The following is a 12,865-nucleotide window of genomic DNA, read 5'->3' on the forward strand; positions in this document are numbered from 1 at the left end:
AACATAACATAACATAACATAACATAACATAACATAACATAACATAACATAACATAACATAACATAACATAACATAACATAACATATAACATAGTGATGTCGGCGCTGAAGAGTAGTCCTGATGTGGCGTGTCGCCAAAAACGGACTCCAATATTTCTGAAGATGAGCAAAGAGCGTTTCCTTTCACTTAGATTGAAAGATTTGGATTGAAATTTCATGGTTAGAAGTGAAAATAACAACATTTATTATCCTCAATAACGATCACGAGGAAACAAGGTACACTCTTACTCTGGTGCAGGCGTGGTAGCTTCAGTGTTAACCTCAGTGCTTGTCGGGTTTTCAAGGGCCAGCGAAATTACTGACGTGACCAAAGAGATCACAGCAAATGCTACAAGCGCGGAGTTTCTCAAACGTAACATTTTGTCGCTACGTGATCCGAGCAAGAGTGATTACACAGTATGAGTGAACTGTGTAAGGCAAGATACCGGTATTTGTAAGCCATGGTCTTATCTCGACTACAGGGCCATCTTGTTGCATGTAATGGTAGTGATGTTTCGTACCGAACGGAATACGATAGCTCGTACGATGATTTCAAGACGAGAATATAAAATTGAAAACGAATCTGGAAACCTTGTTACATATCTGAGGCAGCTAAGGAAATGAACCCTGTATATTTTTAGCGCATATTCTCATTTATGGAAAAAATGCACTAATGTGCTCGCCATGTCCGTCTGTCCGTCCGTCCGTCCGTCTGTCCGTCTGTCTGTCCGTCCGTGACTTCCCGATTTCGTCGACGAGAAAATGCGCTCTCTGTCACTCACTGCAGTGAGTACTGATCGAGTTATATTTTTTCATATATAGTTGCATATTACGAGCTAGGTATACAACATATTTCATATATTGATTCGGTTAGCGGAAAAATTACGAAAAGTGGTCTTTATGTAACGATTACAGCGCACCGTGGAATGTATGAGCTCTAGACGAATTCGCGTGAAATAAGTTGCATTTTTAAAACATAATTCAGAGAACCATCAAAAACCATCCAAAAATCAGTTTGATATTGTTTTTTCTGCCCAAATGCTTAAGTTAGTCTACTATTAAGTTTTTTTACTGTCCAAAATTATTATTACATGGATTACATAATCCGTCAGAGCACGCTATAATCAGTCGTAAATATCGGACGAATAAACGACAGCCGGGCGTTGGCATTTCGTACAACGCGGATTGCACAACTGTAGGTTATGACCTACGCTTTAGAGGAAGCTGAAGTTCTATTCTGAATGTGTTGCAATGGGATACTGATTCTATTCTGAATGTGTTGGGATACTGAGGATATTTTTTTACCACTCGGACTCGCAAGTGAAAAGGGTTGACATAAAAAAACCGCACAACATTGAACATTTCATCACATCTGGTGTCGTATTACAATATCTTCCCACACATTCGAGGCACAAGAAGGTAGAATTTAATTTTGTTGTTTTATGTGCGCATTTAGATAAGGTGAATGTTTTATAGGCGTTGGCATATAACGACCATTATGGTCGGACAAGACATGAGGATTAATTAATTTGCAGATATGAAAGAACAAACCACTATATCTCGCAAGGTAAGGAAATTTAATATCCAATATTAAATTCTCACCGGACGAAATTTGTAATTATTGAACAAACCAATTTGTCCTTCAACTCTACATTGCATGATTACTGTTATCTAATAACCGTGGCAAATAACAGATGCAGTTAGCCTTGTAAACGCGCATATGGCAAATGATTCACGGGAAATATACTCCCTGCATCACTGATTATGTATCAGGGGTTAATTATCAGATCGAGTTACGGAGACAATACGTCACCTTGTGAATATTAATTAGAATTGTACATAATATTTCCTCGGGATGGAAAATTGTTTACGACTTTTTAGTATGAGGATTCGTTTTTGGCAACGAACTTTGTGCAATGCTAAATACATTTTAATATTTCATGGGCTTGTGTTCTTTATTCGCGAAACTTACTTTGCAGAAAAATGAAATCCATTTTGATTTCTTTGTTATAGATTTTTTATTTTTTTAATTCATTTTAATTTTTGGGTTATAGATTTATTTCTATAGCGTCACATGGTATAACGGTGGCAGATGTTATGCAACCTAAATTCAACCATCTACGCCCCAGCAAAAATATGTTCTATCTCGCAGCGTGGGGAGCGACATGTGCTGCCTTATCGTGATGTAGCTGCAGCTTCTCGGAATTTGACGGGGAATAACGATAATTGTATCAATTATTATATAGCTCTCAGATGCATTTTTGGAGTTCATTTACTCTCCAGCGGAGATTCTAATAAAATGTTTGCAATGAGTGAACTTAATTTACAATGAAAAAATCGAAAAAAATATAATTTTACAATTAAATGCCTAGAAAAAATGGAAATCTAATTTGTCAACAAATGTACAAATAAAATCCCCCGGCTATTCCACACGATCGGCGAATGTCAAATCTATTCAGACACCTCAAGTAATAATGTACAAGTTATTAAAATACGTTTTAATCTTTCGTTAACTAGCTATGAATGTTATTCTTATTAAAATACTCGGGGATATGTAATGCAATTAAAGGAAAACAAAATGATAATTTCTACAAGCGCCTGAAGCAGATAAGGGAATTGATTAATTAATTTGCTCTTCATCGTCGATTTTTAATTGACTTTTCAGAGAGAATTGCAATACGCGTACATGAAAGTTCGACTGGGAGCGCATTGTTCATACACAGCAAATTTTGCGCTTCCAACGCAAGTTATGATTAAAACTTTTACGCTTATTTGTCAAATTCATGTGTTCTCATTGCCAATTGTTTTTTAAATTCATATTTCCTTTGTTTTTGTCTGCATTAAATGCGGTATTGTTTTGTTCGGAAGTCGCTTGCACGCATTCTTAGTCTTATCGAAAAGTAGCGACCAAAGATAAGCTCCGTGTAAATACTGACGTTCTTCAGAGCAACTCTTCACTCTATTTCATCATCTCTTCACCATCACAACCAACGAGATGGCGTTGAAATTTCTATCACTCATTCTTTTCGTCGCGGTGCTGAGCTTCGACTTCAATGCTTGTGTTGGACAAAGCGACACCAATTTTTATTTTACGTTCGATGAAGATTTGCAAGGACTAACGGTGCACAGGGGCACCTGGAAATGGTCTGACATGGCAAGCATGCAGTACAAAATACCTCCTGGTAAAGAAGGCTTCGCAGTTTACGATACCCCTCGTGAAGGGGACGAGCTGTACTCCGAGTTTATTCCATTAGATTATGGCTTGAATTACAGTATCACTTTCTTCTTCAACTCAAAGTACGAACAGGGAACCTCGTTTGCTCTGCACAAGCTTTCTCGAGGCGGCGAATACCTTCACACTATAGCGGACTATACGCACATGTCCAGCCCCTCCAACAATCAGTGGTTATTCGTTGAAGGCTATGTGCCCCCGGAAGCCAACGCTTTGGTAAGACAATATCCATTGATACGACTCCATGCTAACAACGATTGTAATTTTTACAATACGTAATCGTACGTTATATCTAACATAAGCAGATTCATTATAATTTTTTGGAAATAAAAGACCATTGAAATCATTATATAGGGCATCATGGTAGGTTTTATACAATTTTGATAAAATTTTTATTAATTTTCATACATAGTAAATTAAATTTGAATAAAATAAAAGACCGTTATGCCCTTTAAAGCTCATTAACGGTTGGAACTTCGTTCGATGAAGATAATAAATAATCATTAGGTTGCTGCGCTCAATGATTTTTCCATATTTGCAAAACATTAATAATGTTCGAGATTAACTACCAAGAGATGAGGTATTACAGGCTGTCAATGTGAGTGAATTTAGATTGACCTAGGCAGCACTTATTGAACAAATTCAAATTCTATTTATCCCATTATTTTTTTATTGTGTATATTTTTCTTATTACATATATTCATTATTAAAAACACGGTACAAAGTTAAACCCTATACTTGTTTTAATTAATTAAATATCTAATTAAATTTTAATTTGACTGTAAAATACACCATTAAATTTACCTTCTTTCCTACAGTTTTCGATATTCTGCCAGTCCGAGTATTTCAACCCCGACGGCATCAATGGTTACCTCTGGGGTTGTGCCGTGGACTCAATGAACCTCATCACTGGACCAGACCCAACCTCTACCGCACCCCCCACCACAACCACTACAACTCCCACTACAACCACTACGACTCCTACTACTACAACCACTACAACTCCCACTACAACCACTACAACAACTCCTACCACGACCACAACAACTCCGACAACCACCACTACCGAACCTCCTCCGTAAGTTATGAATTTACCTTCTATATAGGCCCATTAGAATGAGAAAGATAAATTTTAATATCGCTAATATTGGATGAGTGAATGTCAATCGCGAAGAGTGCATATTATCATCCTGTATGGAATTACTAATCAAATGAGTTGTAATTCTTTTTAATTATCTTGCATTTATTGGCTAATGAATTCCTTGCATCACTTCGTGCATCCACGAATTGATTTGTCATTACATTTTTGAAGGCCAAACGATTAAAAGGAAAAAGTTGTAAGGTGAGAAATATAACCAAAATACCTGAAGACGTGAGGTGAGTATCGACACTGTCACTTCGCTACTGCAATCGTTTAGTTTTATCCATGACTCGTATGAGATGAAAGTCATTGAGGGAATTTTTCAATGAGTTGGATCATCTAAAATCATAGCGATTCGTCCTAAAGAAATATCAAGTTGTAGACTAAAAAAATTTATTGAAAAAATTTCTAATCAAGCAAATAAATAACCATTGAATTTGTGAAATCATTCACAACATTCAAATTAAAAGCTTCTTCAAAATCAATAATTTCTTCATTATTTGAAATTAATTTTACGGTAAATAAGGTTAGTTATAAGAATGTGGCTACCAAGTCTGGACCTATGGGGAAAGTCCTCCTAATAATTAAATTCGAGGGAATAATTGAATGAATTATTTAATAAAGAGCGTATTTCCAATCCAATGTTGTTGATCTTTAAACAGTAGTTTAGTTGTTGCCGTTCATAAATAGTGACTCGATCAACGTGATTGAAAGAACATTATGCAGGGCACCTGTTAAAATATTGACGTTTCTGAGAGAAAAGAACTTGTGCCAAAGCTGTAATTTTTTTACTTGACAAAATTAATAAGAATTTCCTAATTCAAGAAAGTTTAACCTGATTAAAGGTTTGTGTTACAGTCCAGTGATTGACTTCAACTTCACGTCAAGCACCCAAGGCTGGGTGTTGGGGAACAGTAACGGGGCGGCCTGGAGACGGCAAAACACCAGCGGGGAGTACGCCATTGAAGTCGTCGGATCCCCTATTGTGTCAAGTATATAATATAGATTTTATATTATATACTTTTTAGCGCATTTTCTCATTTATGGAAAAAATGCACTATTGTGCTCGCCATGTCCGTCCGTCCGTCTGTCTGTCCGTCCGTCCGTCCGTCCGTGACCTTAAGTTTTCGTCGACGAGAAAATGCGCTCTCTGTCACTCGATCACTGCAGTGAGTACTGAGTTATATTTTTTATTTGTTATATATACATTACTGAACGAGTGTAAAATATGGTACATATCTTCAATGCTTACGCACCATTTGATTATACTTTCAGATATTGTTATATATTATGATTCGTTTGTTCAATACATCGTTAATACGAGGATTAATCCTTATTTGAAATGTTTTGTGCTTGTATACTTTTGCGATTTGCCCTTAATATCTGAAAATATGTTGTACCTCTAAAAAAACTTGTTGCGCAGCGAATATAAGTTTTTGAGAAAAAATACATCAAACAAAGCTTTTTCAAAAGCGTTACATGCTATTCGAACAAGTTGGAACGTTTCGTCATACAATTATTAAAAGGTGGTATGTTTCTGTATGTTCCGCCTGAATGTCGGTTAACAAAGTTATTTTATTGTATTAATCATTCGAATGTAGGCATATGGGGGAAGTTTCTGCATTGTTCACCTGTATGTCCGTAAACGGTGTTATTTTCTTGCATTAATTTTCTGAATGTTGGTAAATGGGGGGAAAATTCTTCATTGTTCGCCTGAACGTTGATAAATTATAGGAATTTCATGCATTATTCCCCTGTGTCGGTAACTGATACTATGTTCCGTCATGTTTCACCTGAACATTTTTCAGGCGTGGTGCTGGCCACAAGTCCGCGCTTGATCGTGGGTGACACTGGGGAGGTGTCCGTAGCTGTGACGTTCAGGATGGCAGGATCGCAGCAGTATCCTGCATACCTTAAAGTACGGCGTTCCTACTCCTACAAGTGAGCTACAACAAATATGCCTTCACTCCAATATTAAGCTTGTTCCAGCTTATTCCATATTAGGCTTATACCACTCCAATATTAATCTCATTAATATGATTTACCAAATTAATATTTTAAAATTCGTCAACACATTCACGTTACAAAAATTCGCGAGTCAACTGCAAAATTAAGGGAAACAATTTCAATGACACAACATTAATGTCTCACTTTGGCCACATGCACTTGTTTCTAGACTCAACAAGTAGTTGTACTCTTTTGTACTCTTAATTAATTAATTAATTAATTTTCTTCAGTTCATTTGACACAACTCCCGCGTTTTCGTTGGATGCCTTTGGGACGTCCGAAACACCGGGCTATGTGAGCCATGGAGCAGTCTTCCGAAATCTTGAGCCGGGTCAAGAGTTTTTCATTGTTTTGGGTAAGAAAATAATTTTTGTTAGAGTTAATTGGAGGTGTTGGTCACTTTATGGGTGGCTCTAATTGGGAGTCATGTATGGACCATTCATAGTTTCGGAAGAGTCGATTATTTTTTTCGAATTTTTGATGAGTCGTTTCGAATATTGGTATCTGTCTATGAATGAATATATGACTCGATTATAAATGGCCGTTGAGGGGTCATCGTGGATGAAACGATGCGGGCTAACAATTTTGTTACTAAAATATATTCCATTGTCTTATTTTTTCTCTGCAAGTAACTTGATTTGAATTGAAAATTATTACTGACCGAGTCACTATATACTTGTATGTTTGAAATTTGTTTCTCTGCTGTGAATACTTGTTAACGAAAGCTACATTCTAGACATATTTGCTTAATCAGACAAAAGGGCACGGATGCGATTGAAATAACTGTTCATAATTTCACTTATATGAACACAACATTCAGATTTCGGAAACTGAATGCTTCAATTCAGTACTGAATGATTCATCACTACCAATTATTTTAACACTCAATTCAATAATTTTGGTTTGGCTCGGAGTGAATTACATATGTTCTATATCGTGAGGCCAAGCGTGTAATTGTGCGATGATATAAATATGACGGTTAGATGATGTCACCTCTATGTTAAAACGACGAAAAAAACATTGGTAAAATATTTCAGAGGGGTCGCTGGGCATTGACCAGGGCAACGTGATCTCAGTGAGGGAGCTGCAGCTGGTGGGCGCCTCGCCATACCCCGTGCCTGAGCAGGACTTCTTCGACTTCCAGGGCGGCCTTGTGGGTCAGTAAACGGAATATGGAATAATTTGTGGAGTTCTTTGAAAGGGTGCAAATTACTTTACCAAAACATGTGTTCTCTTACAGGGTGGGCATGTGGGTTAGTAAACGGGATACGAAATAATTTGTAGAGTTTTTTGTAGGAGAAACATTTTTATGTAAACAAGTGTTCTTTCCAGGGCGGCCTTGTGGGTCAGAAAATGGGATACGGAATAGTTTATTGAGTTCTCCGGGACATTGGGGGTGGGGGAATTATTTCACCGAAACATGTGTTCTCTTCCAGGTCGGCCTTGTGGGTCTGTAAATGGAATACGGAATAATTTATTGAGTTCTTTGGGAGGGGGAAATAATTTTATGCAAATAAGTGCTCTTTCCAGGACGGGCTTGTGGGTCAGTAAATGGAATACGGAATAATTTATTGTGTTCTTTGTGAGGAGGAATTACTTCACTGAAACATGTGTTCTCTTTCATGGTTGGCTTGTGGGTCAGTAAATGGAGTATTAAATAATTTATTATGTTCTTTGGGAGGGGAAATTACATAACATGTGTTCTCTTACAGGGCGGCCTTGTGGGTCTGTAAATGGGATACGGAAGAATTTGTGGAGTTCTTTGTGACATGGGGGAGGGAGAGGAAAAATTACTTCACCAAAACATGTGTTCTCTTAGAGGGTGGGCTTGTGGGTCAGTAAATGAAATACGGAATAATTTATTAAGTTCTTTGGGAGGGGGGGAATTACTTCACCAAAACATGTGTTGTTCTCTTACAGGGTGGGCTTGGGGGTCTGTAAACATGAAATACGGAATAGTTAATTAAGTTCTTTGGGAGGGGGGAAATTACGTCACCAAAACATGTGTTCTCTCCCATGGTGGGCTTGTGGGTCAGTAAATGGAATACGGAATAATTTATTGAGTTCTTTGTGGGAGGAATAATTTTATGTAAACAAGTGTTCTTTCGAGGGTGGGCTTGATGGTCAGTAAATGCAGTGCGAAGTGACGAAACAATGAAATTTCCTTATTAATAAATTGTTGCATGAATTTATTTTTTATTAATATTTTTCATGAGAAACTATCAAGTTCTTTCATTTTTTAATGAATTCTGAAGATTTCTACACACGTAAGGCTCGTGAAAAATTGCAATTTGTGTTTGAATGAATTAATGGGACAAATTTAAATGTTGTTTATAAGCCAAACATCAGAAACATTTCCGCCTCTAAGTTATCTAAGGAAAGCTGAAGATTCATGTAGATGAAATACTACAATTTGATTGCTGTCCAAATTACAACAATGTATAACAAAAGCAATTGTGACGTATACGTATTACCTTGAAGCATCCAATCAACTAAAGATATATTGAGTATAATTAACCAATGAACACCTTACGCATAAAGAACTTACATAATACAATAAATTAAAAACCGTTTACAAGTTCCGATTTTTTTCAACTTCAATCAAGTTTACCCTCGTTTAAACCAAGATATTCTCTGTGCTTCACAATTCTATTCAGGAAAAGAAAATATTATTCTCAACATTTAATAACTTTCTCTAAAAGGAAATCTTTATCTCTTTAAGGATGGTCACAGGGCAACATGGACGGTGGCAGGTGGCAGGTTGTGGACTACCGCAACATAGGCGTGACCATCCCCAAACCCACTGGCGACTATGTTCTTTACGCCGACAGATTCGACATTTTCAGCGGTCAGTAATTAAAATTTATTGATGGTTTTCGCGAGCTAAACATTTCAGGCAATTTTCGTGATCTTAGTATGATTTAATGATATAAATTTCAGAATTTTCAGCATATTACCTCCCGAAAAGCCGGCTCATATTTTTTACTACATTTTTTCATGCAAATGGCCATGCCATGACTAATATAGCTATAACAAAATCAATTCTCAATCATGATCAACTGGTAGTTTTTTTTATTTTTCTCTGTTCAAATATCATTAAATAATAAAAAATTGTCGTTCTACATTTTATATTAGCAATTTACGCCTCTGTTTGGGGCAGAATTCTATCAGCAAAAACTTTCCTTGATTTTCATTGCTCGGAACGCAATCACGCACGAATTTAGTTTCCGCATTTGTTGAGATGTACCAGCAATCAACAAACTTTAAACCATCGGTCACGATATCATTTTGATGCAATTTCTTGCTTAACTAAGTCTAAGCAGATGAGTCGAATGCCTATTATCTTCCACAAATATTTCGATGAAACTTCAAAGGTGTTGGCTAGTATCATTTATTCAATAACACGCAAATGCGCCAGGAATCGCTGCTAAATATATTTAGATATTTTTTCGCGAAACTTGGCTGCATGATAACATCTATGACAGTTACGGGATGGTTGTTAAAAAACACGTATATTATAATTTAGTTTCCCCTCAGGTGTGATGGTCATCGAGTCTCCTCCCCTCTCCACCATCACCGGCTCCCACAAAACTATCAGCGCCCGAGTCTCCGCCCGCGGCAGTGACGACTATCCTGTTTCTCTGAGGTGAAACTTTAACTTCAGTTAAATTAGTACCTGAAACTGGAACCTTGAAATTTGAATTAATAGGCTTAGGGGCTTGAACCTTGAATAATGTATTCAGTCATTCCTGAATGAAACCTTGAATTTGGCTTTACTGGACTTGCTGGGGAATTGGCTAGTACACTGATTTTGGAGACTTAAAACTTGACTAAAATTTTCGAAAATTTTCAGGCAAAACATTTGATAAGATTAAAGATTGTAATTTCGATTTAGAATGAGTCGCACATGAATATAAAATGAATGTGAAAAGATTTTTGCTTTGACATCGGTTTATTTAAACCCATAATCTCTTCTGCAAATAATGAGACTTGCCGGGGTGCGTAAGTTTCGACGATTTCACAAAGTTGGATTTAATGAGGGAACTGAGGTCTGAACTGAGGATCTGAACTGTTAGACCAGTACGATATTAAATCTAGAAAAAGGCTGTTTGAACTTGATTTTTGACTTAGTATATGTGATAGATGTTAAAGTAATCACGAGGACGTTCCATAAAACAATATGAACGAATCCCATACCATCCTATGCCATGGAGCCTGATTTCAATATTGACATATAGTGATGACGAGCATATGAATACTGAAACGTTTTTATTTCAACACCTGTATTCAACAAAAAAGTATTCGATGATTTAATTGGTTTACAAAATTTTGAGTATGAAAAATAACTAGATGGTAAAAAATACAAGAAAAAACATTGAAGATTTATTCGAGAAAAAAATTAGACTTACTCCTGCGTCCTAAAGAGATTAGCTAATATTGCGTGTTACGTTACGCTTCGCATTCTAGGCTGCGGGCCAAAACTCTGGACGGAGACTACGACGATTTTCCCTTCGTCTCGATCTTCGTAGCGACTGACGAAACAAACTGGCAAGTCGTCACAGCTGACTATGAAGTCAGAAAGGAATTCTTCCAGGTAATAGATTGTAACAACATATTCTTTGCATGCTAGAATATTTTATGCTTGAACGATTATTTGCAAAGTGTGAATGAAATAATTAGGATAGCATTTTTTTTTAACTCATCGCTACTTTCAACGCAGCCTCGCACAGTAAAGAAGAATAAAATTTTCTCTCTAATCGGTAAAACATTAGGCATTTTGAGTAAATTATTCAAATCACAAAAGCTTGGAGCAATCAACAAAAATTTTAAACTCCTATATCAGCCTTAAGATATGCTTTGAACGCTCGTGTTGAAAACACCTAAAACTCCAACTCGGCGAATAATTGCTCAACACGCGTGAGAAACGCATAAATTTTCTTGATAGATTCTGTAGTGAATTTTAATTTATTAGTAATTTGAAAGGAAATTTTTAAATCCCGTGTTTGATTTATATGCCCATATGTAAAATTTGTGAATTTTTTACAGCTCGTGATCGAGGCCGATCTCGGCAGCGACAGTGAAAATTTCGTAGCCATCGACACGATTTCCGTCACGTCTAACTGAGCCTCTTGGCAACTCACTGACACCCACAGAATAGGGGTTAATCGGCACCAAGTTTAACTATCATTCCGTCTCAAATACCAAACGACATTGTCGACTGTCATACTTCACTGCCATACTTCGTCGCCGACTGCCATACTTCGTCGCCGACTGCCATACTTGGTCGCCGACTGCCATACTTCGTCGCCGACTGCCATACTTGGTCGCCGACTGCCATTTCGCCGACTGCCATACTTCGTCGCCAACTGCCATACTTCGTTGCCGACTGTCATACTTCGTCGCCGACTGACATACTTCGTCGCCAACTGCCATACTTCGTTGCCGACTGTCATAATTCGTCGCCGACTGTTATATTTCGTCGCCGACTGCCATACATCGTCGCCGACTGCCATACTTCGTCGCCAACTGCCATACTTCGTTGCCGACTGCCATACTTCGTCGCCGACTGCCATACTTGGTCGCCGACTGCCATACATCGTCGCCGACTGCCATACTTCGTCGCCGACTGCCATACTTCGTCGCCGACTGCCATACTTCGTCGCCGACTGCCATATTTCGTCGCCGATTTCTTCCTCAAAGGTCATCCATTGTTTGAATTAATTCATTGCCATTAATTAAATCCCTAACCTTATCGTTCGGACTCAAGACTTTGCTTCCAGTTCATAAGTGATGTTATAAGACGTTTGTCTCTTGAGCTCTTGACTATGATCTAGTTTCTTACCTCTGCTGCTGGTTCCCCAGACCACATTATAATGTTACAAAAATGCAGCGTGCTATAATAACGGGTGCAACTGAGATAGTTTTCTTCTAACCTAGGTTCGGTACATGTCCTTAAACTCTTTTGGTAATTTTTTTAATGTTTTATATCCGAGGTGAGGCTCTCTATCTATGTGGACTGACCAATAATAATAATTTTGTATTCGGAAACAACCATCGTTTCTTTAACATTTTTCCGGGAAGCATTTTCCTACATTTTGACGATGGATGTCATAGTTTAATAGCGGTGACGCCCGTTTTAATTTGGTATTGCATCCGTCACGGTTGCGTTAACACGGAGTTTTGTTTTCATCTTTAACCCTCTACCGCCTGACATGAGTAACCGGAGCAATATTGTCACAAGCCTACTTCCCAAAAAGGATACGTTCTAGTGAGCGCAAAATGACTTACACTGATGGTTGCCGCCACGTACGACAACTTTAAAATGTTCTCTGTTACGTACAAACGTCCTTAGGCTGCTACACTCAAGTTTACGTATAACTGTATGTTCCCGGAGAGTGACGTACGGCGGTAGAGGGTTAATAACAAGTGTGTTTGAGAGAAAATTA

At 37.6% G+C, this 12,865-nt stretch overlaps 1 protein-coding gene across 1 annotated transcript; it reads left to right on the plus strand.

The window, feature by feature from the left end:
* Window positions 1-3,013: 3,013 nt before the first annotated feature.
* LOC108679295 lies at window positions 3,014-11,694 on the plus strand. Its single transcript, XM_047880945.1, has 10 exons — window positions 3,014-3,487; window positions 4,090-4,349; window positions 5,271-5,404; window positions 6,221-6,353; window positions 6,650-6,774; window positions 7,457-7,576; window positions 9,142-9,267; window positions 9,957-10,065; window positions 10,887-11,013; window positions 11,466-11,694. Exons 1-10 carry the CDS (start codon window positions 3,035-3,037, stop codon window positions 11,541-11,543), a joined length of 1,665 nt encoding a protein of 554 aa, XP_047736901.1. The 5' UTR covers window positions 3,014-3,034; the 3' UTR covers window positions 11,544-11,694.
* Window positions 11,695-12,865: the final 1,171 nt, after the last annotated feature.

The sequence above is a fragment of the Hyalella azteca genome, unplaced genomic scaffold (genome assembly GCF_000764305.2).
Source record: "Hyalella azteca isolate HAZT.00-mixed unplaced genomic scaffold, Hazt_2.0.2 contig6661, whole genome shotgun sequence".
Taxonomy (NCBI): Eukaryota; Metazoa; Arthropoda; class Malacostraca; order Amphipoda; family Hyalellidae; genus Hyalella; species Hyalella azteca.

Excerpts from the sequence above, each read along its gene's own strand:
- LOC108679295 (XM_047880945.1), top strand. The coding sequence starts at position 3,035 with ATGGCGTTGAAATTTCTATCACTCATTCTTTTCGTCGCGGTGCTGAGC. Across the intron at positions 6,354-6,649 it reads CGGCGTTCCTACTCCTACAA|TTCATTTGACACAACTCCCG; the intron begins GTGAGCTACAAC and ends AATTTTCTTCAG. Across the intron at positions 10,066-10,886 it reads GACTATCCTGTTTCTCTGAG|GCTGCGGGCCAAAACTCTGG; the intron begins GTGAAACTTTAA and ends TTCGCATTCTAG.